This window comes from Nerophis ophidion, linkage group LG03, assembly GCF_033978795.1.
Source record: "Nerophis ophidion isolate RoL-2023_Sa linkage group LG03, RoL_Noph_v1.0, whole genome shotgun sequence".
NCBI lineage: Eukaryota > Metazoa > Chordata > Actinopteri > Syngnathiformes > Syngnathidae > Nerophis > Nerophis ophidion.
Genome location: NC_084613.1, coordinates 78828632 through 78855987, shown reverse-complemented (window position 1 = coordinate 78855987; position 27356 = coordinate 78828632). Strand labels below are relative to the sequence as shown.

The window sequence follows — 27356 nt, the reverse complement described above, 5'->3', positions numbered from 1 at the left end:
GATGTGATCAAATTTCTATTAGAATATTCCTCAAACTAATAATTGCTTCTGTGTGTTTTGTCTCGCAATTATCTAGTTTCGCTTTGTTTATAGGCATTACGTTACCATGCGTTATACCGATAACCCCGCCCCTTATGATGCAAAGCGGATGATGATTGGCTTGTTGTCCTCAATGAACTTTAACCCCCGGAACGCTTCCTGTCTGCTACGCTAGCAAAACAGGCCGGTGACTAAACTTCTAAAGTGGCATAATTTTGCTCGAAAAATGTCCACCATGAGTAATAATCAAAGGTGTGGTATAACGCGGATAATTTGAACAACTTCTGAGGTAAGTAATGAGTTGAAGGTGAACTTATTTAGAAAACCGTGCCGAGCTAACTAGCAGCTTTAGCTAGGCGGAGGTTTCCTTATGTCATTTCGATAACTTTGGTTATTATAATAAAATACTTAAAGACAAATTTAAATCGAAAATATGTGAATGTATTTCTATTTGAATATTGCTCAAAACTAATAATGGTTTCTGTGTCTGTTGCAAAAAAAATGTGCTATGCAATTTCTTAGTTTCGCTGTGTTTATAAGCATTACGGTACATACCGTATACTGATAACTCCGCCCCTTATGGGTTTAGGCGTGCGTTGATTGGCCAGTTGTCTTCACTGAACTTTAACCCCCGGAACGCTTCCTGTTTGCTACGCTAGCAAAACAGGCCGGTGACCAAACTTCTAAAGTGGCATAATTTTGCTCGAAAAATGTATGTAATGAGTAATAATCAAAGGTGTGGTATAACGCGGGTAATTTGAACAACTTATGGGGTAAGTTTAATGAGTTGAAGGTTAACTTATTTATATAACGTGGTCCCTACACACCGGAGCTCTTGTAGAAAGAGCTCAGCAGCGCATGCACTTTTTGCGTCGGATAAAAATAGCACAGCTCCCTCCCCCCATTCTCAGCACATTCTACAGAAGCATTATAGAAAGCCTGCTGAGCAACAGCATCTCTGTCTGGACTGGAGCCTGCAATGCCTCAGACTGGAAGTCTCTCCAGAGAGTGATGAGGACGGCGGAAAAGATTATCAGGACTCCTCTTCCTCCTACCCAGGAGCTCGCAAAAAGCCGCTGCCTGACCAGGACTCAAAAAATCTGCAAAGACTCCTCCCACGCCAACCAAGGACTGTTTTCACTGTTGGACTCTCGAAAGAGGTTCCGCAGCCTCCGATGCAGAACCTCCAGGTTCTGTAACAGCTTCTTCCCTCAGGTCGTAAGACTCTTGAACACATCATCATTACATTATCCCCTCAACTCCCCCCAAAATGAATTAACTCGCTGGAATAAAAAAGACAATATAACATACATCCATAAACATGGATGCATATGCAAAAGTGCAATATATTTATTTGTACAGTAATCTATTTATTTATACCTGGACCTTATTGCTTTTTTTTTTATCTTGCACTACCAAGAGCTAATGCAACAACATGTCATTCTTATTTGTACTGTATAGTTAAATTTTGAATGACAATTAAAAGGAAGTCTAAGTCTAAAACCGTGCCGAGCTAATGCGGTATTTGACATTAATTGTGTAAAGCTATAGACAATAATTACAATCAAACTGACCAAAGTATAACTGTTAAAACATTGCTTTGTCGTTCGGCCAGCTTCTTAGTAAAATCTTCAAACCATGGCTGGGATGTTGCAGAGGACACTGAGGCTGAGGACTGCCGCTGCCCTGAAGCCCTTGAGCAAACACTTCATCCAGTCCTCCACACATGGCTCTCAGTTCTCCACCGGCCTGGGTCGAAGGCTTCACGGCGGGGGCGATGTGGCCAACAAGTCCCCTGCTGCAGCTCCAGAGAGGCGACCTTTCTCCAGGGTGAATCAAGAGGATTTGGACTACTTCAGAAAAATTCTACCTGGCAGAACTATCACCGACCCCGATTTGTTGGAGTCCTGCAACGTGGACTGGCTCAAGTCTGTGAAAGGTGATCACTTGTTGGGAATTATTATTGTTGTTTTCAAACACATTAATCATTTTGCTCCTCTAGGTTCCAGTGAATTGCTGCTGAGGCCTCAGTCAACAGAGGAAGTCTCTCAAATTCTCAGGTACAATCATCGCATACTTGCCAACCTTGAGACCTTCGAATTCGGGATATGGGGTGGTAGCGGGGGTGTATATTGTAGCGTCCTGGAATAGTTAGTGCTGCAAGAATCCTGAGTATTTGTTCTGTTGTGTTTATATTGTTACGTTGCGGATGTTCTCCCGAAATGTTTGCCATTTTTGTTTGGTGTGGGTTCACAGTGTGGCGCATATTTGTAACAGTGTTAAAGTTGTTTATACGGCCACCCTAAGTGTGACCTGTACGGCTGTTGATCAAGTATGCCTTGCATTCTCTTGTGTGTCTGTGATAGCTGCATTTATTATGTGGCTTGGCCAACACGCCGTCTGTTTGGAGGAAAAGCGGACGCAACGACAGGTTGTAGAGGATGCTAAAGAAGGTGCCTCTAAGGCCCGCCCCCAATATTGTTGTCCGAATGGAAATCGGGAAAATGGTTGCCCCGGGAGATTTTGGGGAGGGTTACTGAAATTCGTGAGTCCCCCAGAAAAATGGGGAGGGTTGGCAAGTATGAATCATCGACATACCCTTTATCAGATGTACGCTAACACTTGTTTCCTCCCCAAAATGTACTGAAGCTACTGTAACCGTCGTAACCTGGCGGTGAACACGCAAGGAGGCAACACCGGGCTGGTCGGCGGCAGCGTTCCCGTTTACGACGAGATCATTCTGTCCACCGCCCTTATGAACAACATCCAGGGCTTTGACCCTGTCTCTGGTCAGTGTCCGCACACTAACTAGTAGCAAGAAAGATGAAGTAAAGTTTATATATATATATACAGTGGGGCAAAAAAGTATTTAGTCAGACACCGATTGTGCAAGTTCTCCCACTTAAAATGATGACAGAGGTCTGTAATTTTCATCATAGGTACACTTCAACTGTGAGAGACAGAATGTAGGAAAAAAATCCAGGAATTCACATTGTAGGAATTTTAAAGAATTTATTTGTAAATAATGGTAGAAAATAAGTATTTGGTCAACCATTCAAAGCTCTCACTGATAGAAGGAGGTTTTGGCTCAAAATCTCACGATACATGGCCTCATTCATTCTTTCCTTAACACGGATCAATCGTCCTGTCCCCTTAGCAGAAAAACAGCCCCAAAGCATGATGTTTCCACCCCCATGCTTCACAGTAGTTATGGTGTTCTTGGGATGCAACTCAGTATTCTTCCTCCTCCAAACACGACAAGTTGAGTTTGTACCAAAAAGTTTTATTTTGGTTTCATCTGACCTCATGAAATTCTCCCAATCCTCTGCTGTATCATCCATGTGCTCTCTGGCAAACTTCAGACGGGCCTGGACATGCACTGGCTTAAGCACGGGGACACGTCTGGCACTGCAGGATTTGATTCCCTGTCGGCGTAGTGTGTTACTGATGGTAACCTTTGTTACTTTGGTCCCAGCTCTCTGCAGGTCATTCACCAGGTCCTCCTGTGTTGTTCTGGGATTTTTGTTCACCTTTCTCATGATCATTTTGACCCCACGGGATGAGATCTTGCGTGGAGCCCCAGATCGAGGGAGATTATCAGTGGTCTTGTATGTCTTCCATTTTCTGATAATTGCTCCCACAGTTGATTTTTCACACCAAGCTGCTTGCCTATTGTAGATTCACTCTTCCCAGTCTGGTGCAGGTCTAGAATTATTTTCCTGGTGTCCTTCGACAGCTCTTTGGTCTTGGCCATAGTGGAGTTTGGAGTCTTACTGTTTGAGGCTGTGGACAGTTGTCTTTTATAAAGATATCGAGTTCGAACAGGTTACATTAATACAGGTAACTAGTGGAGGACAGAAGAGCTTCTTGAAGAAGAAGTTACAGGTCTGTGAGAGCCAGAGATCTTCCTTGTTTGGAGTGACCAAATACTTATTTTCCACCATAATTTACAAATAAATTCTTTAAAATTCCTACAATGTGAATTCCTGGATTTTTTTTCACATTCTGTCTCTCACAGTTGAAGTGTACCTATGATGAAAATGACAGACCTCTGTCATCATTTTAAGTGGGAGAACTTGCACAATCGCTGGCTGACTAAATACTTTTTTTTTTGCCCCACTGTATGTATATATATATGTATATATGTTAATATATTTATAAATGTGTATATATATACGGTATATGTATGTGTATATATATATATGTATATATACATACATACACAAACGCATTCACATATACATTTATATATGAATGTGTACATATATATATATATATATATATATTTCTCCACACCTAATGGGTGTGTGTGACAATCATTGGTACTTTAACTTTATATATGTATAATTATATATATATATATATATATATATATATATATATATATATATATATATATATATATGTATGTATATATATATATATATATATATATATATATATATATATGTATGTATATATATATATATATATATATATATGTATGTATATATATATATATATATATATATATATATATATATATATATATATATGTATGTATATATATATATATATATATATATATGTATGTATATATATATATATATATATATATATATATATATATATATGTATATATATATATATATGTGTATATATATATATTATTGGTCGACTTCAAAGTAATGCACTTTCCGGTACAGTTTCTTAAAGTTTGATTCGCCGAAAGTTTCATCGATCACAAATACTGCATTTCCGGTATTAAGACTCCCGCGTGTTATTGTTTTTGTCATGGCGAGCAATTTAACCCAAGAAGCGACACTTACGATGATTGAAAGATGTCTTGCACGCCATGTAAACGGACTAAGAAAAAGAACACCTTTACGACCAGATGCACTGATTTTCAAAATCCAGCCTCACCTGGCTCTAAGAAACATCAGCGGTAAAGTTCAGATCCATGAAGGAAAGAAGAAAGTGAATGAATGTTTATAACTGAATACATTTACATATACATAATTTTTTTTTTTTTGTATTCTTTGTTTAATAAATTAAGTAACCTTTATGACAACCATTTTCCAAAACACAATATAGAATGTGAGATATAAAAGGATAATGCATACATTTATCATTTGTTTTCAAAACGGTTACAGAAAAGTGGCACCCCAAAAATTAACTGTGGGACCCCACGGTAAACGAAATAATAAATAAAATGCAATTATCTCGATTAAATATTTTAATTATTTCACAGCCCTGCTGTATATGCATAAGATTAGTAGAAAACCACATTTTGATTCATTGTTTTATTTTTTACTGTCCAATTCCAAACTTAATTGCAGTTTAGTATCATGGGACAATAAAATCCCCTTTTAATACCAATGTAACAACACATTTTAATTCTACAGTCATTACACAATATAATAATTTCTAAAATCATTATCAATTTTCTCTTTGGGGTTTCATTGGGGCTCTCCCTTAGAGATAGGGTGAGAAGCTCTGCCATCCGGGAGGAACTCGAAGTAAAGCCGCTGCTCCTCCACATCGAGAGGAGCCAGATGAGGTGGTTCGGGCATCTGGTCAGGATGCCACCCGAACGCCTCCCTAGGGAGGTGTTTAGGGCACGTCCAACCGGTAGGAGGCCACGGGGAAGACCCAGGACACGTTGGGAAGACTATGTCTCCCGGCTGGCCTGGGAACGCTTCGGGATCCCCCGGGAAGAGCTAGACGAAGTGGCTGGGGAGAGGGAAGTCTGGGTTTCCCTGCTTAGGCTGCTGCCCCCGCGACCCGACCTCGGATAAGCGGAAGATGATGGATGGGTTTCATTTTCGAGAAAAATATGAATGCAAAAATGTTGTATACACACTTAACTTTCCAAGAACTTTTTTGTCAAACTATTTCCCGGTGTATTGCTGTGCTGATACATGAAAATAATTAAAAAATAATAACATTTAACAGGATTTTTTTAATGATTCCATTTGGAGTAATACAAACAAAGCTATAGCCAAAAATGAAAAAAAAAAAAAAAATAAATAAATGGTTACAGGTACATAAAAATGTACCTGAAAGGAAAAAAAAAAAATCCATCCATCATCTTCCGCTTATCCGAGGTCAGGTCGCGGGGGCAGCAGCCTAAGCAGGGAAGCCCAGACTTCCCTCTCCCCAGCCACTTCGTCTAGCTCTTCCCGGGGGATCCCGAGGCGTTCCCAGGCCAGCCGGGAGACATAGTCTTCCCAACGTGTCCTGGGTCTTCCCCGTGGCCTCCTACCGGTTGGACGTGCCCTAAACACCTCCCTAGGGAGGCGTTCGGGTGGCATCCTGACCAGATGCCCGAACCACCTCATCTGGCTCCTAGTCCCCAATATACTACATGGGTTATTTTAATATAATGCATTTTAAAACACCATTTTGTGCTTTAATGCAGGGAGCATTAAAGCAACAAATGTAATTCAAAGAAAAAATGGTGGTTATTTTAATTACAAAAAAATTATTGGAAATACTGTTAATTTACTAAATTATAATACATGTTGTATTTAAAGTATACTATATTTGTGTTGTCAATTTATTTAAAACAATATATTTCAGTGTAAAGTATCTGGTTATTAGTTTTAAGGAAACCTAGTAATATGTATTAGTATTGTTGTAATATTTATAATTACAAAATAATTGTATGTACATTACATATTATTGTAATAAGAATTTACCACAATGTAAGGCCTTCATCCATCCATTTTCTACCGCTTATTCCCTTTCGGGGTCGCGGGGGGCGCTGGCGCCTATCTCAGCTACAATCGGGCGGAAGGCAGGGTACACCCTGGACAAGTCGCCACCTCATCGCAGGGCCAACACAGATAGACAGACAACATTCACACTCACATTCACACACTAGGGCCAATTTAGTGTTGCCAATCAACCTATCCCCAGGTGCATGTCTTTGTATATATGTTAATATATTTATAAATGTGTATATATATATATACGGTATATGTATGTGTATATATATATATATATGTATATATACATACATACACAAACGCATTCACATATACATTTATATATGAATGTGTACACATATATATATATATATATATATATATATATATATATATATATATATATATATATATATATATATATTTCTCCACACCTAATGGGTGTGTGTGACAATCATTGGTACTTTAACTTTATATATGTATAATTATATATATATATATATATATATATATATATTATTGGTTACATTAATAAGGCCTTTCTCTTTTACATTAATAAGGCCTTTCTCTTTTAAAATTATTTGCCCACATTAACACCAGGGAGTCTCTGCAGTTGAGTAGATTACTCAGACTGAGCAAAGCAATACAAAAGTCTGACAGTGTCGATCAGAACAGATTATTTTTAGTACCAAAGTTGTGGTCGGTGATAATTATGAGCAGAAGATAATTTCCTGAACATTCTTTAGGGGTTCTGACGTGCCAGGCGGGTTGTGTTCTGGAGAACCTGTCGCTCTACCTGGAGCAGCGAGACCACATCATGCCTCTGGACCTGGGTGCCAAAGGCAGCTGCCATATCGGCGGCAACGTTGCCACCAACGCCGGTGGGCTACGGCTGCTGCGTTACGGCTCCTTGCACGGGAACGTGCTGGGTTTGGAAGCGGTGAGGAACACCTTTATTTTCACTCTGCAGATGTTTCATTCCGATGCTCCGTGGCTGTGATGGTCCAGGTGTTGGCAGACGGGCAGGTCCTGGACTGCCTGGCCACTCTGAGGAAGGACAACACAGGATACGACCTCAAACAGCTCTTCATCGGCTCTGAGGGAACGCTGGGGGTCATCACGGCGGTCTCTGTCCTTTGTCCTCGCAAACCCAATTCTGTCAATGTGCTTTTTTTGGGTAGGACCTCCTCTTCACATTTAGCATCCCACTTGTAAAAGATGCAAAACCAGCAACTTTTTTCTGTGTGTGTGTTTGTGCCAACAGGATGTGAAACGTTTGAGGATCTCCTGAAAACTTTTCAACTGTGCAAAGGCATGCTGGGAGAAATTCTGTCCGCTTTTGAGTTCTTGGACAGTGAATGCATGAGGCTGCTCAATTCCCATCTGAAACTGGATAATCCCATCTCTGGTACACACACATTACACACACACAATAACTAGTGGTGATACGTTCTGATATTGACATTGGTTCGATATCAGCCAAAAAATAAACTACATGTACGAGGTGATACAGACGTGCATGATTTGTTGTTGTGATCAGTGCATGCTGGATAGAAGTGCTTGAAAAGGGTCTGGAAGTAACTTTACTAGGCTAGGGGGATATGACTGATCACTGTATCACGATACAAGTGTGTTATCTGGTCGATATTGATATTTTTATGAGCTGTCGAAAATAAAAACCAGGAAAATTATACACTCCTGGTCAAAAGTTTGTAAAGAACATAATGTCAAGGCTGTCTGAAGTTTCCAATAATTTATACAACTCTTATTTCGTTATAATAGAGTGATTGGATTTTTCACAAAAAACATTCATTTAATTTTGGTTCTTTTATGAATTTGTTATGGGTCTACTGAAAATGTGAGCAAATCTGCTTGGTCAAAAGTATACATACACTGCAAAAACTGAAATCTAAGTAAGATGAAATATCTCAAATAAGGGTGATATTTGCTTATTTTCTGTCTGGTAAGATAATTCTTCCCACTAAGCAGATTTTATGTGAGTGAATTATATTTTTATATAGCGCTTTTTTCTCTAGTGACTCAAAGCGCTTTACATAGTGAAACCCAATATCTAATTTTTACATTTAAACCAGTGTGGGTGGCACTGGGAGCAGGTGGGTAAAGTGTCTTGCCCAAGGACACAACGGCAGTGACTAGGATGGCTGAAGCGGGTATCGAACCTGCAACCCTCAAGTTGCTGGCACGGCCACTCTACCAACCGAGCTATAGAGTCTTTTACTTTTTTTAAGGGTTTTGCTCCTAAATAATCTCTGTAAGATACTACAGCTTGTTTCCGACATTCTATGACCCATTTTGAGTAAAATATGCTTGAAGTGAAGTGAAGTGAATTATATTTATATAGCGCTTTTCTCAAGTGACTCAAAGCGCTTTACATAGTGACACCCAATATCTAAGTTACATTTAAACCAGTGTGGGTGGCACTGGGAGCAGGTGGGTAAAGTGCCTTGCCCAAGGACACAACGGCAGTGACTAGGATGGCACAAGCGGGAATCGAACCTGCAACCCTCAAGTTGCTGGCACAGCCACTCTACCAACCGAAACTATTTTTGTCCAAGTGTCCAAAACACACCCAGCAATGGTGCACAGGAAGGCGGGGAAGAAGAGGGGGAAAAGGAGGCCAAAATGTTCAAAAGTCCCAATTGTGTCCAAAATACCTCGCCGGGGTTCCAGTCCCACGAGTCCCGCCGCCGGCCACACAAATCCCAGGATACAAAAAATGTCCGAAACGCACCCAGCAAAGTCCCACGGGGAAATAGGGGGGAAAAAATGAGAAAAGTTGGCAAAAGTCCCCCAAAATTGTCAAAATACCTAACCAGGTTCGAGTGTGCACTCAAACTCGAACCCGGTTGGGACTTTTGAACATTTCCCCGACTTTTCTCCCCACCTTCCCATGGGACTTTGCTGGGCGCGTTTTGGACATTCTGGGCATCCCGGCCGGCGGCGGAACTTGTGGGACTCGAACCTGTGTAGGTATTTTGAACATTTTTGGGACTTATGCTGACTTTTCCAACTTTCATCCCTCCTCCCCATGGGACTCGGCTGGGTGTGTTATGGACATTTTGGGCATCCCGGGACTTGTGCGGCCATACATAAGATTTTATGTTAGAGTGTTTTACTTGTTTTAAGTGTTTAGGTCCTAAATGATCTCAGTAAGATATTACGGCTTGTAGCTGAGATTTGATGACCTATATTGAGTAAAACATGCTTGAAACGAGAATATCAAATGTTGCAAAGCTGTGTCATCAACACTCACAAGTAAAAAAGTACTTTTTAAAGTAAGAATTTCTTATTTCAAGAATGTAATACAAAATCATGACTTTGACACAATTGTTTCTCATATTAAAACAGATGACAGCCAAATAGAATTTGCCGTTTTATTTTCAATGAAACAATAGAAAATACGTACTCGTATAATAGTACACTTGTTATTAGTGAGAATATACTTATTTTAAGGTATTTTTGGGTTCATTGAAGTTAGCTAATTTTACTTGTTTTGGAAAGTCTTGACAAGCCAAATTTTCTTGTTCTATTGGAAGATAATTTTGCTTAGTTCAAGTAAAATACCCCTCATTTTTGTATTTTTTTTTTCTTGTTTTTGAACACTGACTTTTTTCATTGTACAGCAATGTTACTATTTGCTTACATGTCCCTTAGCAAGTTTCACTGCAATAAGGTGCTTTTGGTAGCCATCCACAAGCTTCTGGTTGAAATGTTGACCACTCCTCTTGACCAAATTGCTGCAGTTAAGCTAAATTTGCTGGTTTTCTGACATGGACTTGTTTCTTTAGCATTGTCTACATTTTTTCAATGGGGGTGTTTAAGTCATGACTTTGGGAAGGCCATTCTAAAACCTTAATTCTAACCTGATTGAACCATTCCTTTACCACTTCTGACGTGTGTTTGGGGTCATTGTCCTGTTGGAACACCCAACTGCGCCCAAGATCCAACCTTTTTCATTGTCCCATTTACTCTCTGTAAAGCACCAGTTCCATTGGCAGCAAAACAGGTCCAGAGCATAATACTACAACCACCGTTTTCGACTGTAGGGATGGTGTTCCTGGGATTAAAGGCTCTACCTTTTCTCCTCCAAACATATTGCTGCGTATTGTTGCCAAACAGCTAAATTTGTGTTTCATCTGACCACAGAACTTTCTTCCAGAAGGTCTTATCTTATTTTTGTGTGTGGGGACGGCGTGGCGCAGTGGAAGAGTGGCCGTGCGCAACCCGATGGTCCCTGGTTCAATCCCCACCTAGTACCAACCTCGTCACATCCGTTGTGTCCTGAGCAAGACACTTCACCCTTGCTCCTGATGGGTGGTTGTTAGCGCCTTGCATGGCAGCTCCCTCCATAAGTGTGTGTGTGAATGGGTAAATGTGGAAGTAGTGTCAAAGCGCTTTGAGTACCTTGAAGGTAGAAAAGCGCTATACAAGTACAACCCATGTGTTCAGCTGCAGACTTTAGGCGAGCCTTAAGGTGTCGCTTCTGGAACAAGGGCTTCCTTCTTGCATAGTAGTCTCTCAGTCCATGGCGATGCAAAACACACTTGACTGTGGACACTGACACCTGTGTTCCGGCAGCTTCCAATTCTTTGCAAACCTGCGTTTGGGTGGTTCTCGGTTGACTCGTGATCATCCTGACCAATTTTCTCTCCGCAGCAGGTGATAGCTTGTGTTTTCTTCCTGATCGTGGCAGTGACAAAACTGTGCCATGCACTTTACCAACAATCGTCCCCACAGTTGCTCATGGGACCTTAGCTGCTTTGAAATGGCTCCAGGTGACTGTCCTAACTTGTTCAAGGCAATGATTCGTTTTTTCGGATCTGTGCTGAGTTCTTTTGACTTTCCCCATTGTCGCGTTTGTAACCAAGTCTAATGACTGCATCACATAAGCCCCATTTAAATGGGCTCATAGAAATTAACAGGTGTCGTCACATGAAATTGTAACTTCTCTACTTCACCAAAATTAATAATGTATGTTGCTGTATGTATACTTTTGACCCAGCAGATTTGGTCACATTTTCAGAAGATCCATAATAAATTCATAAAAGAACCAAACTTCATGAATGTTTTTTGTGACCAACAAGTATGTGCTCCAATCACTCTATCACAAAAAAAGAGTTGTAGAAATGATTGGAAACTCAAGACAGCCATGACATTATGTTCTTTACAAGTGTATGCAAACTTTTGCCCACGACTGTATGTATTCATATTTATTTAATATGTAACCTTACTGTGATTATAATCCCCTCAGCAATCAAAGCAGAAATGAAAGTAATTGTCAACACAACCACAAACAATTATTTGTATAAAAACAGAATAGCATTTATTCCTTGTCTCTCAATCTTGCAGACTGTCCGTTCTACATCGTCATAGAAACGTCTGGATCTGACGCGAGGCACGACGAGGAGAAACTGCACAACTTTTTGGAAGAGGCCATGACCTCATCACTGGTCACTGACGGGACAGTGGCCACAGAGGACTCCAAAACCAAGGTAATGTGGCTCCAAATTGGAAATGAGCATAGTTGACTTTGAGACCAGCAGGGGGCAGCATTACTACCAGGAAAGTAAAAGCGGAGATGCGAGGCGTTGTCCTAAAATGGGTTATTTTCAAGCATTAAATGGTAAAATGAAGTAAAAATAAACACAAATACTACAGTAGAAATAGCCTTTAAATTAGACCACTGTTCAGTATCGTGGATGCTGATTGGCTCAGCCTCAGTAGCATGACTACAGTATATGGGATAATAAGTATAAAGGTGGTTATGTGGGCGTTCTTTCATGTTTAGAGGGCTCTCATGTAAAAAACATAATTAGAAGGTTTTAGAGGTTTTTTTTTTGACTCTAGGTATGGAAATATAATAATTCTTACTTCAAAGACATTCATTTGCAGCGTTAATTGGTTTTCTGTATGTGATTTGCATAGCTCGGTTGGGAGGGTTGCAGGTTCGATTCCCGCTTGTGCCATCCTAGTCACTGCCGTTGTGTCCTTGGGCAAGACACTTTACCCACCTGCTCCCAGTGCCACCCACACTGGTTTAAATGTAACTTAGATATTGGGTTTCACTATGTAAAGCGCTTTGAGTCACTTGAGAAAAGCGCTATATAAATATAATTCAATCAATCAATCAATCAATGTTTATTTATATAGCCCCAAATCACAAATGTCTCAAAGGGCTGCACAAATCATTACGACTACAACATCCTCGGAAGAACCCACAAAAGGGCAAGGAAAACTCACACCCAGTGGGCAGGGAGAATTCACATCCAGTGGGACGCCAGTGACAATGCTGACTATGAGAAACCTTGGAGAGGACCTCAGATGTGGGCAACCCCCCCCCCCTCCAGGGGACCGAAAGCAATGGATGTCGAGCGGGTCTAACATGATACTGTGAAATATATCTATAATATATCTAAATTCAGAATTTAGATATATTATTTTTTTCTGCTCATTTGTCCTTGAAGGCTTTATGGTCGATATAAGCCGCAGATATATACTAAACCCAAAACCAGTGAAGTTGTCACGTTGTGTAATTCGTAAATACAAACAGAAGACAATGATTTGCAAATCATTTTTAACTCATATTCAATTGAACAGACTGCAAAGAAAATATATTTAATGTTCCAACTGAGAAACTTTATTTTTTGTTGCAAATAATCATTAACTTAGAATTTAGGTATGGAAATATAATCTTACTTCAAAGTTTTGCATTTACAGCAGGGGTCGGGAACCTTTTTGGCTGAGAGAGCCATACAAGCCAAATATTTTAAAAAGTATTTCCGTGAAAGCCATATGCTATTTTTTTTAATACTGAATACAACTAAATGCGTGCATTTTTTTTAGTAAGACCAACATTTTTAGAGTATAAAAAGTCTCTTATTCTTTTTAATAACATTGTTATTCTGAAGCTAACCGACAATAAATAAAATACTTTTTACCATTAATGCGACATCTTGAACAAGTGCGGTACAAACCAGATGGATGGATTAAAATCCATGAGAATGTTTTATATTTTGAACGTAATTTTTAACACTGTGATTACCAGCGAAATTATTCATTACTTACCTTGTTAAGCAATGTCAGCTAAGATTTATCTGAGAGCCAGGTGCAGTCATCAAAAGAGCCACATCTGGCTCTAGAGCCATAGGTTCCCTACCCCTGATTTACAGCATAAATTGTTTTCTGTATGTGATTTATTTACTTATTTGTTGCTTGTTTGTCCTTGAAGGCTTTATGGTCGATGCGCGAACGCGTCACAGAGGCTCTGACTCACGATGGCTTCACATACAAGTATGACGTCTCGCTTCCCGTGGAGAAGATCTACCAGCTGGTGACTGACATGAGGGTGCACCTAGGGGGGCGAGCCAAAAGCGTGGTGGGATACGGACACGTAGGTGAGACAAAGAGACTTCTGTATTATCCGGACTATAGCATGCACCAGCATATAAATTGCACCCACTGAAATTTTAAAGAAAATGTTTTTTTTCCATATATTAGTCACACCAACGTATATTTACGTTATAAAAATACATACTTGCACAAATATTTAGTCGATGTCTATTTACATACCTTAATTCAGGGGTGTCCACGCTTTTTCTGCAGACGAGCTACTTTTCAATCGACCAAGTCGAAGGAATCTACCTCATTCATATATATAATTTATATTTATCATTTATGAAAGAGACGTTTTGGTTAACACGTTAAAGGTGTTTAATGATAACACAAGCATGTTTAACACTGTGTTGGCCCTGCGATGAGGTGGCGACTTGTCCAGGGTGTACCCCGCCTTCCGCCCGATTGTAGCTGAGATAGGCGCCAGCGCCCCCCGCGACCCCGAAAGGGAATAAGCGGTAGAAAATGGATGGATGGATGGATTCCTTTGTTTCATGAAAACAAGAATGTAAGTTGGTGTATTACCTGATTCTGATGACTTGCATTGATTGGAGTCAGACAGTAGTGCTGATAATGTCCACATTTTCGAATGGAGGAGAAAAAAGTCCTCCTTTCTGTCCAATACCACAGTGGTCCCCAACCTTTTTGTATCCGCGGACCGGTCAACGCTTAATAATTTGTCCCGGTTGGAGGAACCTTTTGTTTTTTGTTTTTTTGTCATTAAAAAGGGACGTTTTTGTCATGAAAAGGGAGGTTTTTCTGGTTGGTGCAATAATTGTAAGTGTATATTGTGTTTTTAATGTTGATTTAATAAAAAAATAAAAAAAAACATTTTTTATTTTTTAAAAAAATAAAACATTATTAAAAATTCTTCTGCGGCCCGGTACCAATCGGGCCACGGCCCGGTGGTTGGGGACCACTGCAATACCACATGAAAGTGGTTAGTTTTTGGCATCTTATTTGTCCAGCTTCCACACTCGTTTTTATACATTTTGTGTATAAAGTGACGTTGTTGTAAAGATGATCACAAATTTTTAGGTTTATTTTTTTAATGCTTGGTTTGCGATCGACTGACACATCCTCCACGATCGACCGGTAGCTCGCGATCGAAGTAATGGGCACCCCTGCCTTAATTGTTTCCAAACTGTGTCTTAAACACGGCAGTAAATCAGACGATCAAACACGGAAAAGTACTCGTCGTGGACCAACTGGCTGTAAAAGCTCGCTCTACAATCCGCTAAAAAGACTTACCGTGTTTTTCAGACTATAAGGCGCACTGAAAATCCTTTAATTTTCTCAAAACTTGACAGTGCATCTTATAAGCTTGAAGCTATTTTATTTGGTACATGGTGAAATAATAAGTGTGACCAGTAGATGGCAGTCATACATAAGAGATATGTGTAGACTGCTATATGACTCAAGTAAACAACACCAAAATTGTATATGTTCCATTGAGAGCATGAAACATTACACACTGCGCTCAAAAATCAATCAATTAATAAGACTTTGATAAGTTATGAAGCCGCACCGCTTGATGGATCGTACTGTGCTTCGACATATGAGTATTATTATGGTGTCTGTATAAGGTAAGACATTTTATCTGCTGTTTTGTTTCACAATATTATGCAAAAGAAGCTTTTCTTACCTTCTGGTACATGCTAATGGGATCTGCGTAAGTCCTGAAAAATTGCGTGAGTCCGCCTTCGTGACGACACCGTAGTCGATAAGCTTCTTCTTTTTCTCTATCTTCTTGTTATGTGACATTCATCCTCCGCTGTTGCCATTTGTAATATAAAGTAGTGTAAAGTTCTAACTTATATCTGTCAGTAAACTCGTCATGAAAGCACTAAAACATACCTGTGTAGTGAATTTACATTATTCACCCAAGGAACTGGAGTCATTAGAGAGTTCCGGTAGGACTGTTTTTCACGGGACACATTTCCGACAGATGACAAAATGCTGCTCCGTTACTGATTGAAGTAAAGTCTGAATGTCATTAAAACAGTTATCTTCATTTTCTGACACTTCTTCCACTCCCGTCCTTGCACGCTACACCGCTACAACAAAGATGACGGGGAGAAGATGCTGCCGAATGCGAGCCACGTGAATAAGACAGCCCGCAAAACGGCGCATCCTGAAGTGACTGTCAGAAAGCAGCTTGAAGATGATGTGTAAAACATGATCTATGCAATATTTTGACCAAATAACCACCATTACATGTTATGTAGACCACAAGGAAGTGAAAAATTATAATAATATGACTCCTTTAATGCGCCCTATAATCCGGTGCGTCTTTTGTGTCAAAACAGACCCGCTCATCGGCAGTGCGCCTTATAATCGGGTGCGCCCTATGGTCCGGAAAATACCGTAATAATTCAAACTTAATTTACTAAGGCGTTTGCGAAACCAAAACAATGCAAAAAGAATGCCATTGTGAGTTAATACTACTAACACAGACACTTGTGAACGTGTTTGTCACAGTCTCTTGCTGTCGTCGCTCGGGTTCAGTGGACCACCTAGGAAGGACATGTTTTGAGCAGGTTTGACTCTTTTAAACATTTTTTCAAATAAAGGCAGGCTCCTCCGCGTCTCTCCGGTCCGCCCTTTAGTCGGTTGCGTCTCCGTCTCTCGCGTCTTGCTCTTTCTTGCTTCTTGGTCGCTGAAACTCCTTCAGGCCCCATCTCTCCTCCTTCTCCCCTTTTATACAGTGTGAGGAGAAATGTTGATTGTGTCCAAGTGCGCGACCCACACACCTGATTTTGTCTGCTGCATCGCTCCGCCTTCTTGCCGCCATCTTGGGCAGGGTTCCAGCGTGCCCTGCCCTGCCGTCGGCCCCGCCTCTCCACAGTGTTATCATACTAGCTAATACTGACGTTGCTAGCTAAAACTTACGAACGTTGCTTGGCCTTATGAATGAAGAAACCTTACAGGTAAGAAACGCTGTGGACGACTGGTAGATGGAACGGCAAAAAACAAGAATTTAGAAGTTTTTGTTGTTATTGTTGTGTTTGCTGTTGTTTTTGTCTCTGCCTAATCCCCCTCTTATCCCCATAATTTCCCCCTGTCTTCCTTTTTCTTCTTTTATATATATAGCTCGGTTGGTAGAGCGGCCGTGCCAGCAATTTAAGGGTTGCAGGTTCGATCCCCGCTTCTGCATTCCTAGTCACTGCCGCTGTGTCCTTGGGCAAGACACTTTACCCACCTGCTCCCAGTGCCACCCACACTGGTTTAATTGTAACTTAGATATTGGGTTTCACTATGTAAAGCGCTTTGAGTCACTTGAGGAAAAAGCGCTATATAAATATAATTCACTTCTTTTTCAATCCCCTCCTGCTCCGGCCCGACTCCACCAAATGATTACATAAATACATTTAATTAAGTCAAATTCAAATAAGGCAACAAGAGAAGTATCCTATACTTCTTCTTTGTAAAGTAAATCTGAACATGGGCATCTACATCAACTATATGATTTGCATGAGAAGCTGGACAGGACAAAAAAAAACAAACAAGAATTTATACTTCCGGTTCAAGGAACCAAACCGAAGGAAATACAGTACACTTTAAACCTGCACTGAGAATACTTGTCCAAAAGATGGTGACACAGCACCAACAATAACACACCGTTTCTATCTGTCAGTTTTAGTATTATGTAAGTTTGTTTTATACAAAACAAGAAAAATCTATAAATTAGCCACACTTTTGTATAAGTCGCAGGGATCCAAGCTTGGGAAAAAAGTAGTGGCTTTAGAGTCCAGAAAATATGGTAAAACATTGTCTGCCTCACAATACGAAGGTCCTGCAGTCCTGGGTTCAAATCCAGGCTCGGGATCTTTCTGTGTGGAGTTTGCATGTTCTCCCCGTGAATGCGTGGGTTCCCTCCGGGTACTCCGGCTTCCTCCCACTTCCAAAGACATGCACCTGGGGATAGGTTGATTGGCAACACTAAATTGGCCCTAGTGTGTGAATGTGAGTGTGAATGTTGTCTGTCTATCTGTGTTGGCCCTGCGATGAGATGGCGACTTGTCCAGGGTGTACCCCGCCTTCCGCCCGATTGTAGCTGAGATAGGCGCCAGCGCCCCCCGCGACCCCAAAAGGGAATAAGCGGTAGAAAATGGATGGATGGATGGATGGTCTGTTAATGATGGATACGCCGCCCGGTGGGGAAGTCGATGAATCGCAGTTTCATCAACCCTAAACAATGACTTATGTTCCCTTCTCTGTGTAGGAGACGGCAACCTCCACTTGAACATCACCTCTCCCGCTCAAGACCCCGCCCTCCTGGCCGCCATCGAGCCCTTCGTCTATGAGTGGACGTCCGGCTGCCAGGGCAGCGTCAGCGCCGAGCACGGACTGGGCTTGAAGAAAAGGAACTACGTCTACTACAGCAAATCCAGCCGGGCCGTCGCCTTGATGGCCGTCATTAAGGCTACGCTGGACCCCAAAGGCATCCTCAACCCGTACAAGACTTTACCAGACCACCTGCGGTGACTCGGGAAGTCCTTCAAGGAAAATGAAGGTACAGTAATGTGAAGACAACTTCATCTTTTGTGCACAGAGGTGATAACGACACGGAAATTGGAAATAAAAATTGGAGTATGTTTTAAAGAACAGTGACCAGTAGTAGAACTTAACTGTAGAGCTTACTAGCAGTTGGTATCGTAAATCACGGACTATAAGCCACTACTTTTTTCCAATGCTTTGAACCCTGCGGCTTATAAAACGGTGCAGCCAGTTTTAGATTTTTCTTTGCTAATGGCCGTAATGCAAATAGTTTGTTAGTGTGTTATTGTTTGTGCTATGGCAAAATCTTGTAAACAAGTTTGCTCACTTGGGGTGTGTGTGTGTGTGTGTGTGTATTTATATGTGTATATATATATATATATATATGTGTGTGTATATATATATATGTATATATATATATATGTATGTATATATATATGTATATGTGTATATGTACATATATATATTAGGGCTGTGAATCTTTGGGTGTCCCACGATTCGATTCAATATCGATTCTTGGATCACAATTCGATAATATATGGATTTTTTTCAATTCGATTCGATTCTCGATTCAAAAACGATATTTTTCCTATTCAAAAGGATTCTGTATTCATTCAATACATAGGATTTCAGCAGGATCTACCCCAGTCTGCTGACATGCTAGCAGAGTAGCAGATTTAAAAAAAAAAAAAAAAGCTTTTATAATTGTAAAGGACAATGTTTTATCAACTGATTGCAATAATGTAAATGTGTTTTAACTATTAAACGAACCAAAAATATGAGTTATTTTATCTTTGTGAAAACATTGTACACAGTGTGTTGTCAAGCTTATGAGATGCCATGCAAGTGTAAGCCACTGTGACACTATTGTTCTTTTTTTATTTTTTATAAATGTCTAATGATAATGTCAATGAGGGATTTTTAATCACTGCTATGCTGAAATTATAACTAATATTGATACTGTTGTTGATAATATTAATTTTTGTTTAACTACTTTTGGTTTGTTCTGTGTCGTGTTTGTGTCTCCTCTCAATTGCTCTGTTTATTGCAGTTCTGAGTGTTGCTGGGTCAGGTTTGCTTTTGGAATTGGATTGCATTGTTATGGTATATATGATATATAAATATCCGTTCGGCCACCGTGTTCAATGGAGAAGTCTGATCTACAAAATTTGCAGGCAGGAAGCATATCCCTTCCCTTTCGAGCTGTCCTGGATGAACTGAAATTATTCTTTCCAATCATTTTGGAACTTGCAAGCGTGCTTCTTCTTCTTTACTCATCGCGGCCATGTCTCTTCTTTGTTCCTCTGCTACGTCTCTGTTATGTTTTTGGACATTACTACTTGCCGTAGTTTTGAAGCAATGCATGACGGGAATCCGGATGTTGTGTTAACATGTCGGCTGGAATAAACACACGCTGAGAAATAGCTCTGTGCTTGCTTACTTTATGGGTTATATATAAACCTATGGATGAGGGAGACATATATAATAGTCTGCTTTTTAGGTGAGAGAGGACGCTAAATGTAGTACTTTTTAATGCAAGCTCCTGATATTGTTGTCCGGGTGGAAATTCGGGAGAATGGTTGCACCGGGAGATGTTGGACGGAGCAATGAATTTCGGGAGTCTCCTGGGAAAATCGGGACGGTTGGCAAGTATGTTCATTACTTCAAGCAACGTCTGTTACTTTACAATGCAACTAAAACAATTAATACTTACTAATCCGTCACATGTTTGATAGTGTTTTCATGCATATTTGTACATCCATCCATCCATTTTCTACAGTTTGTCACTTTCAGGGTCGCAGGGGGTACTGGAGCCTATCTCAGCTGCATTTGGGCAGAAGGCGGCGTACACCCTGGACAAGTGGACACCTCATTGCAGGGCTAACACAGATAGACAGACAACATTCACACTCACATTCACACACTAGGGCCAATTTAGTGTTGCCAATCAACCTATCCCCAGGTGCATGTCTTTGGAAGTGGGAGGAAGCCGGAGTACCCGGCATTCACGGGGAGAACATGCAAACTCCACCCAGAAAGATCCCGAGCCATATTTGTACGTGTTATATTCTAATCAAGCTAGCATCGTTAGCTAATATACTAACACATTTACGAGTGTCTGCATTAGTATTATTAACTTACAACGGCATTCTTTTTCTTAATGTTTCAGTGTCACAAATTCCTCAAAACATCAGCATGGACTTATTGAGTCCATTTAGCTGACTGGAGAGCTGACTTCTGCAGCTAGAGGGTACATGACTTTGATTGATGGATTGAAACTTGTATTAGTAGATTACACAGTACAGTACATATTCCGTACAATTTACCCCTAAATAGTAACACCCCAATAAGTTTTTCAACTTGTTTAAAGGCCTACTGAAACCCACTACTACCGACCACACAGTCTGATAGTTTATATATCAATGATGAAATATTAACATTGCAACACATGCCAATACGGCCGCTTTAGTTTACTAAATTACAATTTTAAATTCCCGCAAAGTGTCCTGTTGAAAATGTTGCGGAATGATGACGCTTATGTTGACGTTAGTGGTTGTAGCGGACATTTTATCCCAGCACCACTCACGGCTAAAAGTCGTCCGATTTAATCGCATAATTACACAGTATTCCGGACATCTGTGTTGCTGAACCTTTTGCAATTTGTTCAATTAATAATGAAAACTACAAAGAAGAAAGCTGTTGGTGGAAAGCGGTGTATTGCGGACGCCTTTAGCAACACAAACACAGCCAGTGTTTCTTTGTTGTGAAGCTTTAATATGGAACAGAGCGCTCAAGCGAACATGTTTCTCTACCACATGTCAACCAGCTGGTTTCGGTGAGAAAATTGTGGTAATAAGTCGGCTCTTACCGGAGACATGAGCGGAGCATGTGTCCTCCTGCAGCTGACGTCGACTTCCCTCAGAGACTGGCCTCAAGACAGCCGTGGACACACCCCTCCGACTATCAGGTACTATTTAATCTCACTAAAACACTCGCAACACAATAGAAAGATAAGAGATTTCCCAGAATTATCCTAGTAAATGTGTCTAAAAACATCTGAATCTGTCCCAATGCAATCACCTTTTTTTTTTGTAACTTTATTTTTTTTCTAGTCCTTCGCTATCAATATCATCATCCACGAATCTTTCATCCTCGCTCAAATTAATGGGGAAATTGTCGTTTTCTCGGTTCGAATAACTCTTGCTGTTGGAGGCTCCCATTATAAACAATGTGAGGATATAAGGAGCCCTCACCCTTGTGACGTCATCGTCAGTTACTTCTACTTCCGGTACAGGCAAGGCTTTTTTATTAGCGACCAAAAGTTGCAAACTTTATTGTGGATGTTCTCTACTAAATCTTTTCAGCAAAAATATGGCAATATCGCGAAATGATCAAGTATGACACATAGAATAGACCTGCTATCCCCGTTTAAATAAGAAAATATCATTAACATGGAGGTAAACAATGACATCATTGTAATACGAGTATTATCGTAGTGTGGCGAGAGACGACTGTAGCCAGGAGTGCAGGAAGTATTTTTATTACATATATATATAAAAAAAAAAAAAAGAAAAAAGCTACTTTTGTTTTCCCCCTAACAAAACAGCACTTGTGAGCAAATTCCCCTGTAAGCGCACAGCTAGGCAACTTCAAGGCATAAATAAAAAGCTTCCTACAGGGGACGGAGTGTCTTTATTGGGGTGGCTTGTGCAGCGAGGCATGATGGGAGGAGTATGCAGAGGCCCAGCTCACTTACATAGTAAACCTCCACCATAGCTTTAAAAAAAAGTCACGGGTGTAAACAAGTATTCATCGATCTTTCCACTCCCTTCGCACAAGATTATTATATAAGCTGATGTATTCCTATTTTGCAGGGTCAGCACTATGACGGTAAAGCCCAGTGCAGAGCTCGATGGACATGTGGTGTGGTAAAATCATTATGTTGGCTAACTCCCGCTTGTCTCTAGCCATGCAGACCATGTCCCTCCCCCTCTTATCCAAAGAAAGTCTGTGGAAGGCAACCACGGGAGAAGGGACGTTCCGCTCACGAGTCTTTTACCTTGTCCAGGGAGCTGTGGATCTTATCCAGGGTCTTCTTGATGCGCAGCGCTGTCAGCCTGGCCGACGGGTTCTGGTACCAACACTCTTTCATCAGCTTTACTAGTGCCGAGAGCGTCTGGGAGGAGGAGAGGAGAAGTTTAGGGCTGGGCAGGAAAAGTAGGGTTGGCCGATAAAAAATGAGCTTTTAATATCATCGTTCTATTGTGATAATGCACCTTGATCAGGGGTGCACAAAAAAATCGATTCATTCCAAAAAAATCGATTAATAATAATAAAAAAAAGGGTTGTTTTTCATATCAATTTTTTTTTATATACCGTATTTTTCGGAGCATAAGTTGCACCTGCCGAAAATGCATAATAGAGAAGGAAAAAAACATTTTTGGGGGAAATTTATTTGATAAAACCCAACACCAAGAATAGACATTTGAAAGGCAATTTAAAATAAATAAATAATAGTGAACAGGCTGAATAAGTGTACGTTATATGAGGCATAAATAACCAACTGAGAAGGTGCCTGGTATGTTAACCTAACATATTATGGTAAGAGTCATTCAAATAACTATAACATATGGAACATGCTATATGTTTACCAAACAATCTGTCACTCCTAATCGATAAATCCCATGAAATCTTATATGTCTATCGACCTGTACTCCGAAAAATACGGTAGATATGCAGCCACGGGTGTTGTTGGGTGCTAGTAGTTGCTGTTTGTTTACATGGACACGTCCTCGCAAGATGCAAAGATGAATCCTGAAATGCAACATTAACAGAGCAAAAACGGTGAATATTTTTCCAGGAAAGTTTTGATACCAACTCCCTTGACCCAGCCACACACAAAGAAGTTGTAGAACTCCATGCTTTTCCACGTTTCCATCTGTTTTGTCGTCCTCAGGACCAGAGACATCAATATGTCTGGGAACTCCCCCGACAATACTTGATGTCACGCGACAAATCTTGTTTTGATAAAGGCTAGAGCAGGGGTGCCCATTGCGTCGATCGTAATCGACTGGTCGATCTCGGAGGGTGTGTCAGTCGATCTCAAGCCAGGCATTAAAAAATAGACATAAAAATGAGCAATCATCAATCATACCAAGACTTCACTTTCGTCAGTTGTTTGACATTCTCGGCACCCGAGGAACTTGTGAGATGACGCTGGCTGCTGCGAGCTCATATTTAAGAAAAAAATCACTAACAGGGCGGACGCAGAGAAACACATTTTATTTCTAGAGACTCCGTACCTACTGTCAAAACTCTAAAGACCGACTGCACAGTTCCTGTCTTCACCATAAAAGACCTGTTTCATCCTGCCTGTGCTAACAAAATAAGAGTCTCAGAAAGCTAGCGTGCACAAGCTAGCAAGCTACGGAGTTTGATGCCAATGTATTTCTCCCCCGCCCTCAGCGACCGCTTTCTCACTTGCTTGCCCACCCGCACTCTCACTGACGTCACTCACCTGCTGCCAGACATTAAAGGGCCACACACATATGCTACTCTCATAACAAAGTGTTTAAAAACGAGTATGCAAGTTGGACAAATGAGATGCCAAATCCAACCACTTTCATGTGGTATTGGACAGAAAGGAGGACTTTTTTTTTCCTCCATTTGAAAATGCGGACGTTATCAGCACCACTATCTAATTCCAATCAATGCAAGTCATCAGAACCAAATACACCAACTTATATTCTTGTCTTCATGAAAGAAAGGAATCTATGTGTGTTAAACATGCTTGTATTATCATTAAACACCATTAACTTGTTAACAAAAATGTCTCTTTCATAAATAAATAAATATAAATTATAAATAAGAATAAATGAGGTAGATCTCCTCGACTTAGTCAATTGAAAAGTAGCTCGCCTGCAGAAAAAGTGTGAGCGCCCCTGATATAGGGAATCTATTTCATTGCATAGTTAGATTTCTTTGCGGGAAGATCTAGGACCCTTGTGTACTCTGCACAACAACTTGGCTGGGTTGACCACCAATGGTTTTCACTTCTGGGAAGAAGTCATGTGATGGAATACAAGCAATTGGATTCATACCCACATCTGTAAAACTCAGTATAGTATCCAAACAACAGACATTAACAAGTAGATTAATAATTGTTTTGAGAAACTAATACACCCGGAAATGATGTCATGTTACTTCAAACATCAGCAGCCAAACTATGAGCTTTTGTAACCTATTTTAAAATGTGACAAATATATTGTTATCACAGGAGGCTGAATTAAATACTCTATAATACCAAAAGTATTTAGCCACTTGCCTTGACTCACATATGAACTTAAAGTGCCATCCCATTCCTAATATGATGTTGGGCCAACTTTAGCAGCTATTACAGTTTTAACTCTTCTGGGAAGGGCTGTCCACAAGGTTGCGGAGTGTGTTGATAGAACATTTTACACCATTCTTCCAAAAGAGCATTGGTGAGGTCAATAAACTGATGCTCTCAGTCTCTGTTTTAATTCATCCCAAAGGTGTTCTATAGGGTTAAGGTCAGGACTCTGTGCAGGCTAGTCAAGTTCATCCACACCAGACTCTCTCATCCATGTCTTTATGGACCTTGCTTTGTGCACTGGTGCACAGTCATGTTGGAACAGGAAGGGGCCCGCTCCCACACATTTGGGAGCATGGAATTGTCAATGTTTTGGTATCCTGGAGCATTCAAAGTTCCCTTTTACTGGAACTAAGGGGCCAAGCTCAACTCCTAAAAAACTACCCCACACCATACTTCCTCCACTGACTCCTCTCTGTCAGTTTATGTGGCCTACCGCTTGTTGGCTGAGTTGCTGTTGTTCCCAAACTCTTCCATCCATCCATTTTCTACCGCTTATTCCCTTTTGGGGTCGTGGGGGGCGCTGGCGCCTATCTCAGTTACAATCGGGCAGAAGGCGGTGTATACCCTGGACAAGTCGCCACCTCATCGTAGGGCCAACACAGATAGACAGACAACATTCACACACACTATACGAAGGTCCTGCAGTCCTGGGTTCAATCCCAGGCTCGGGATCTTTCTGTGTGGAGTTTGCATGTTCTCCCCGTGAATGCTTGGGTTCCCTCCGGGTACTCCGGCTTCCTCCCACTTCCAAAGACATGCACCTGGGAAAAGGTTGATTGGCAACACTAAATTGGCCCAAACTCTTCCATTTTCTCATAATAAAGCCAACAGTTGACTTTGGAATATTCAGGAGCGAGGAAATTTGTTGCACAGGTGGCATCCTATGACAGTTCCACGCTGGAAATCACTGAGCTTTTAAGTGCGGCCCATTCTTTCACAAATGTTTGTAGAAACAGTCCCCATGCCTAAGTGCTTGATTTTATACACCTGTGGCCAGACCAAGTGATTAAGACCCTGATTCTGATCATTTGGATGGGTGGCCAAATACTTTTGGCAATATAGTGTATAGTACCCATCCCTAGCAGGAAGGCGGTGATGAGACAAATACATACTGGGTCAGAGAACCATCGGTTGGGAATGAAAGGCCTCTGCTGCTCCACACAAACCACCTTCCTCATGTCTTCAAAGCTGGGGTCGTTTGGCACCAGGTCGTAGAACGGAGGCTTGTATTCTTCTACGATACCTGCATGGACGGATTGAGGGACTTTATCGGCGCCGACACATCGAGGAGGTCTTTGCAGAGCAAGACTTACCGTTGCTGTACGTGCGCCTGGCTACCTCCCACAGCACCAGCCCAAAGGCCCAGATGTCCACTCTCTTGAAGGCGTCAAAGCAGTCCGTCTGTATGCTTTCATCCAGGACCTCAGGCGCCATGTAGCGCTTTGTGCCCACTTTGGGGTTGTTGCCCACGTCCAGCAGGTTGTCTGCCTGGGAGTGTGTCACCGCCAACCCTGAAACACCAGCCGTCAATCACAGGCCCGTTCCGTCTTGCATTTTGTTCTTGTACATTTGCTTCAAAACCGCTCTAAAACGATACCTCCAGGCAACAACCTTTTACTAATACCCTCCTCCGTTCACATTCCATCTCCCTGGATTGTAAATAACCAATTGTAAATAATCAAATGTACTTCTAATGTATTTACTTCTTCTTATGCTATCTGAACTCACTATTTTCTCTGCACGCTGTACATATCCTACTAAGTAAGACCTACACTGTTTCAATGTCCATTTCTCTGTTGATGCAATTGTTCATGACTGAAGTACTGATATCAACCAAAGCTCCTCATCCCATGTAAATAATTCAATGTATATACTATGATGATTAACTTGTGTGATGACTGTATTATGCTGATAGTATATATTTGTACCACGAATTGATTAACGTGGACCCCGCCTTAAACAAGTTGAAAAACTTATTGGGGTGTTACCATTTAGTGGTCAATTGTACGGAATATGTACTGTACTGTGCAATCTACTAATAAAAGTATCAATCAATTAATCAATCAATCAATTCTCTTTCAATAGTCGTATGATGAACATTGCTATACCAACTGTGGTGTCCCATGACTCCGCAAAAATCAAATCTTGAGTTTTTCACAAAATATTTATAATTTGTTCCCTACTTTTTAAAGAAACACTTGAATACAAATGACGGAGATGATTCCAAAACAAGTTTTTATTTTATTTGATCAAAAACCTAATAGTTTGAAATGACACTGTATCTTACTCTCAACAAATTATAATTTAAATAATGTTGT

General features: G+C 40.7%; 2 protein-coding genes across 10 annotated transcripts in view; one reads left to right on the top strand and one right to left on the bottom strand.

Moving 5' to 3' along the window:
- The first annotated feature begins 178 nt into the window (after positions 1 to 178).
- Positions 179 to 22634, top strand: d2hgdh (D-2-hydroxyglutarate dehydrogenase). Of its 9 annotated transcripts, none has more exons than XM_061896149.1 (10): positions 179 to 328; positions 1655 to 1978; positions 2042 to 2099; positions 2689 to 2828; positions 7475 to 7668; positions 7737 to 7905; positions 7993 to 8136; positions 12099 to 12241; positions 13978 to 14143; positions 18367 to 20065. In XM_061896149.1, exons 2-10 carry the CDS (start codon positions 1678 to 1680, stop codon positions 18627 to 18629), a joined length of 1578 nt encoding a protein of 525 aa, XP_061752133.1. In that variant the 5' UTR covers positions 179 to 328; positions 1655 to 1677; the 3' UTR covers positions 18630 to 20065. The 9 variants fall into 9 exon arrangements, with proteins under 9 accessions (XP_061752133.1, XP_061752131.1, XP_061752134.1 ...); XM_061896147.1 differs by having other exon boundaries at positions 1099 to 1978; XM_061896150.1 differs by lacking the exon at positions 179 to 328 and adding an exon at positions 21469 to 22634 and having other exon boundaries at positions 644 to 1978; positions 18367 to 18657.
- Positions 22167 to 27356, bottom strand: part of acvr1l (activin A receptor, type 1 like) — a 19610-nt gene continuing 14420 nt past the window's right edge. Inside the window, exons 8-10 of the mRNA XM_061896155.1 lie at positions 26352 to 26549; positions 26151 to 26281; positions 22167 to 22818 (exon numbers count right to left, since the gene is read on the bottom strand). Coding sequence (XP_061752139.1) covers positions 22687 to 22818; positions 26151 to 26281; positions 26352 to 26549 — 461 coding nt within the window. The 3' untranslated portion in view covers positions 22167 to 22686. The remainder of the gene's footprint in view (positions 22819 to 26150; positions 26282 to 26351; positions 26550 to 27356) is intronic.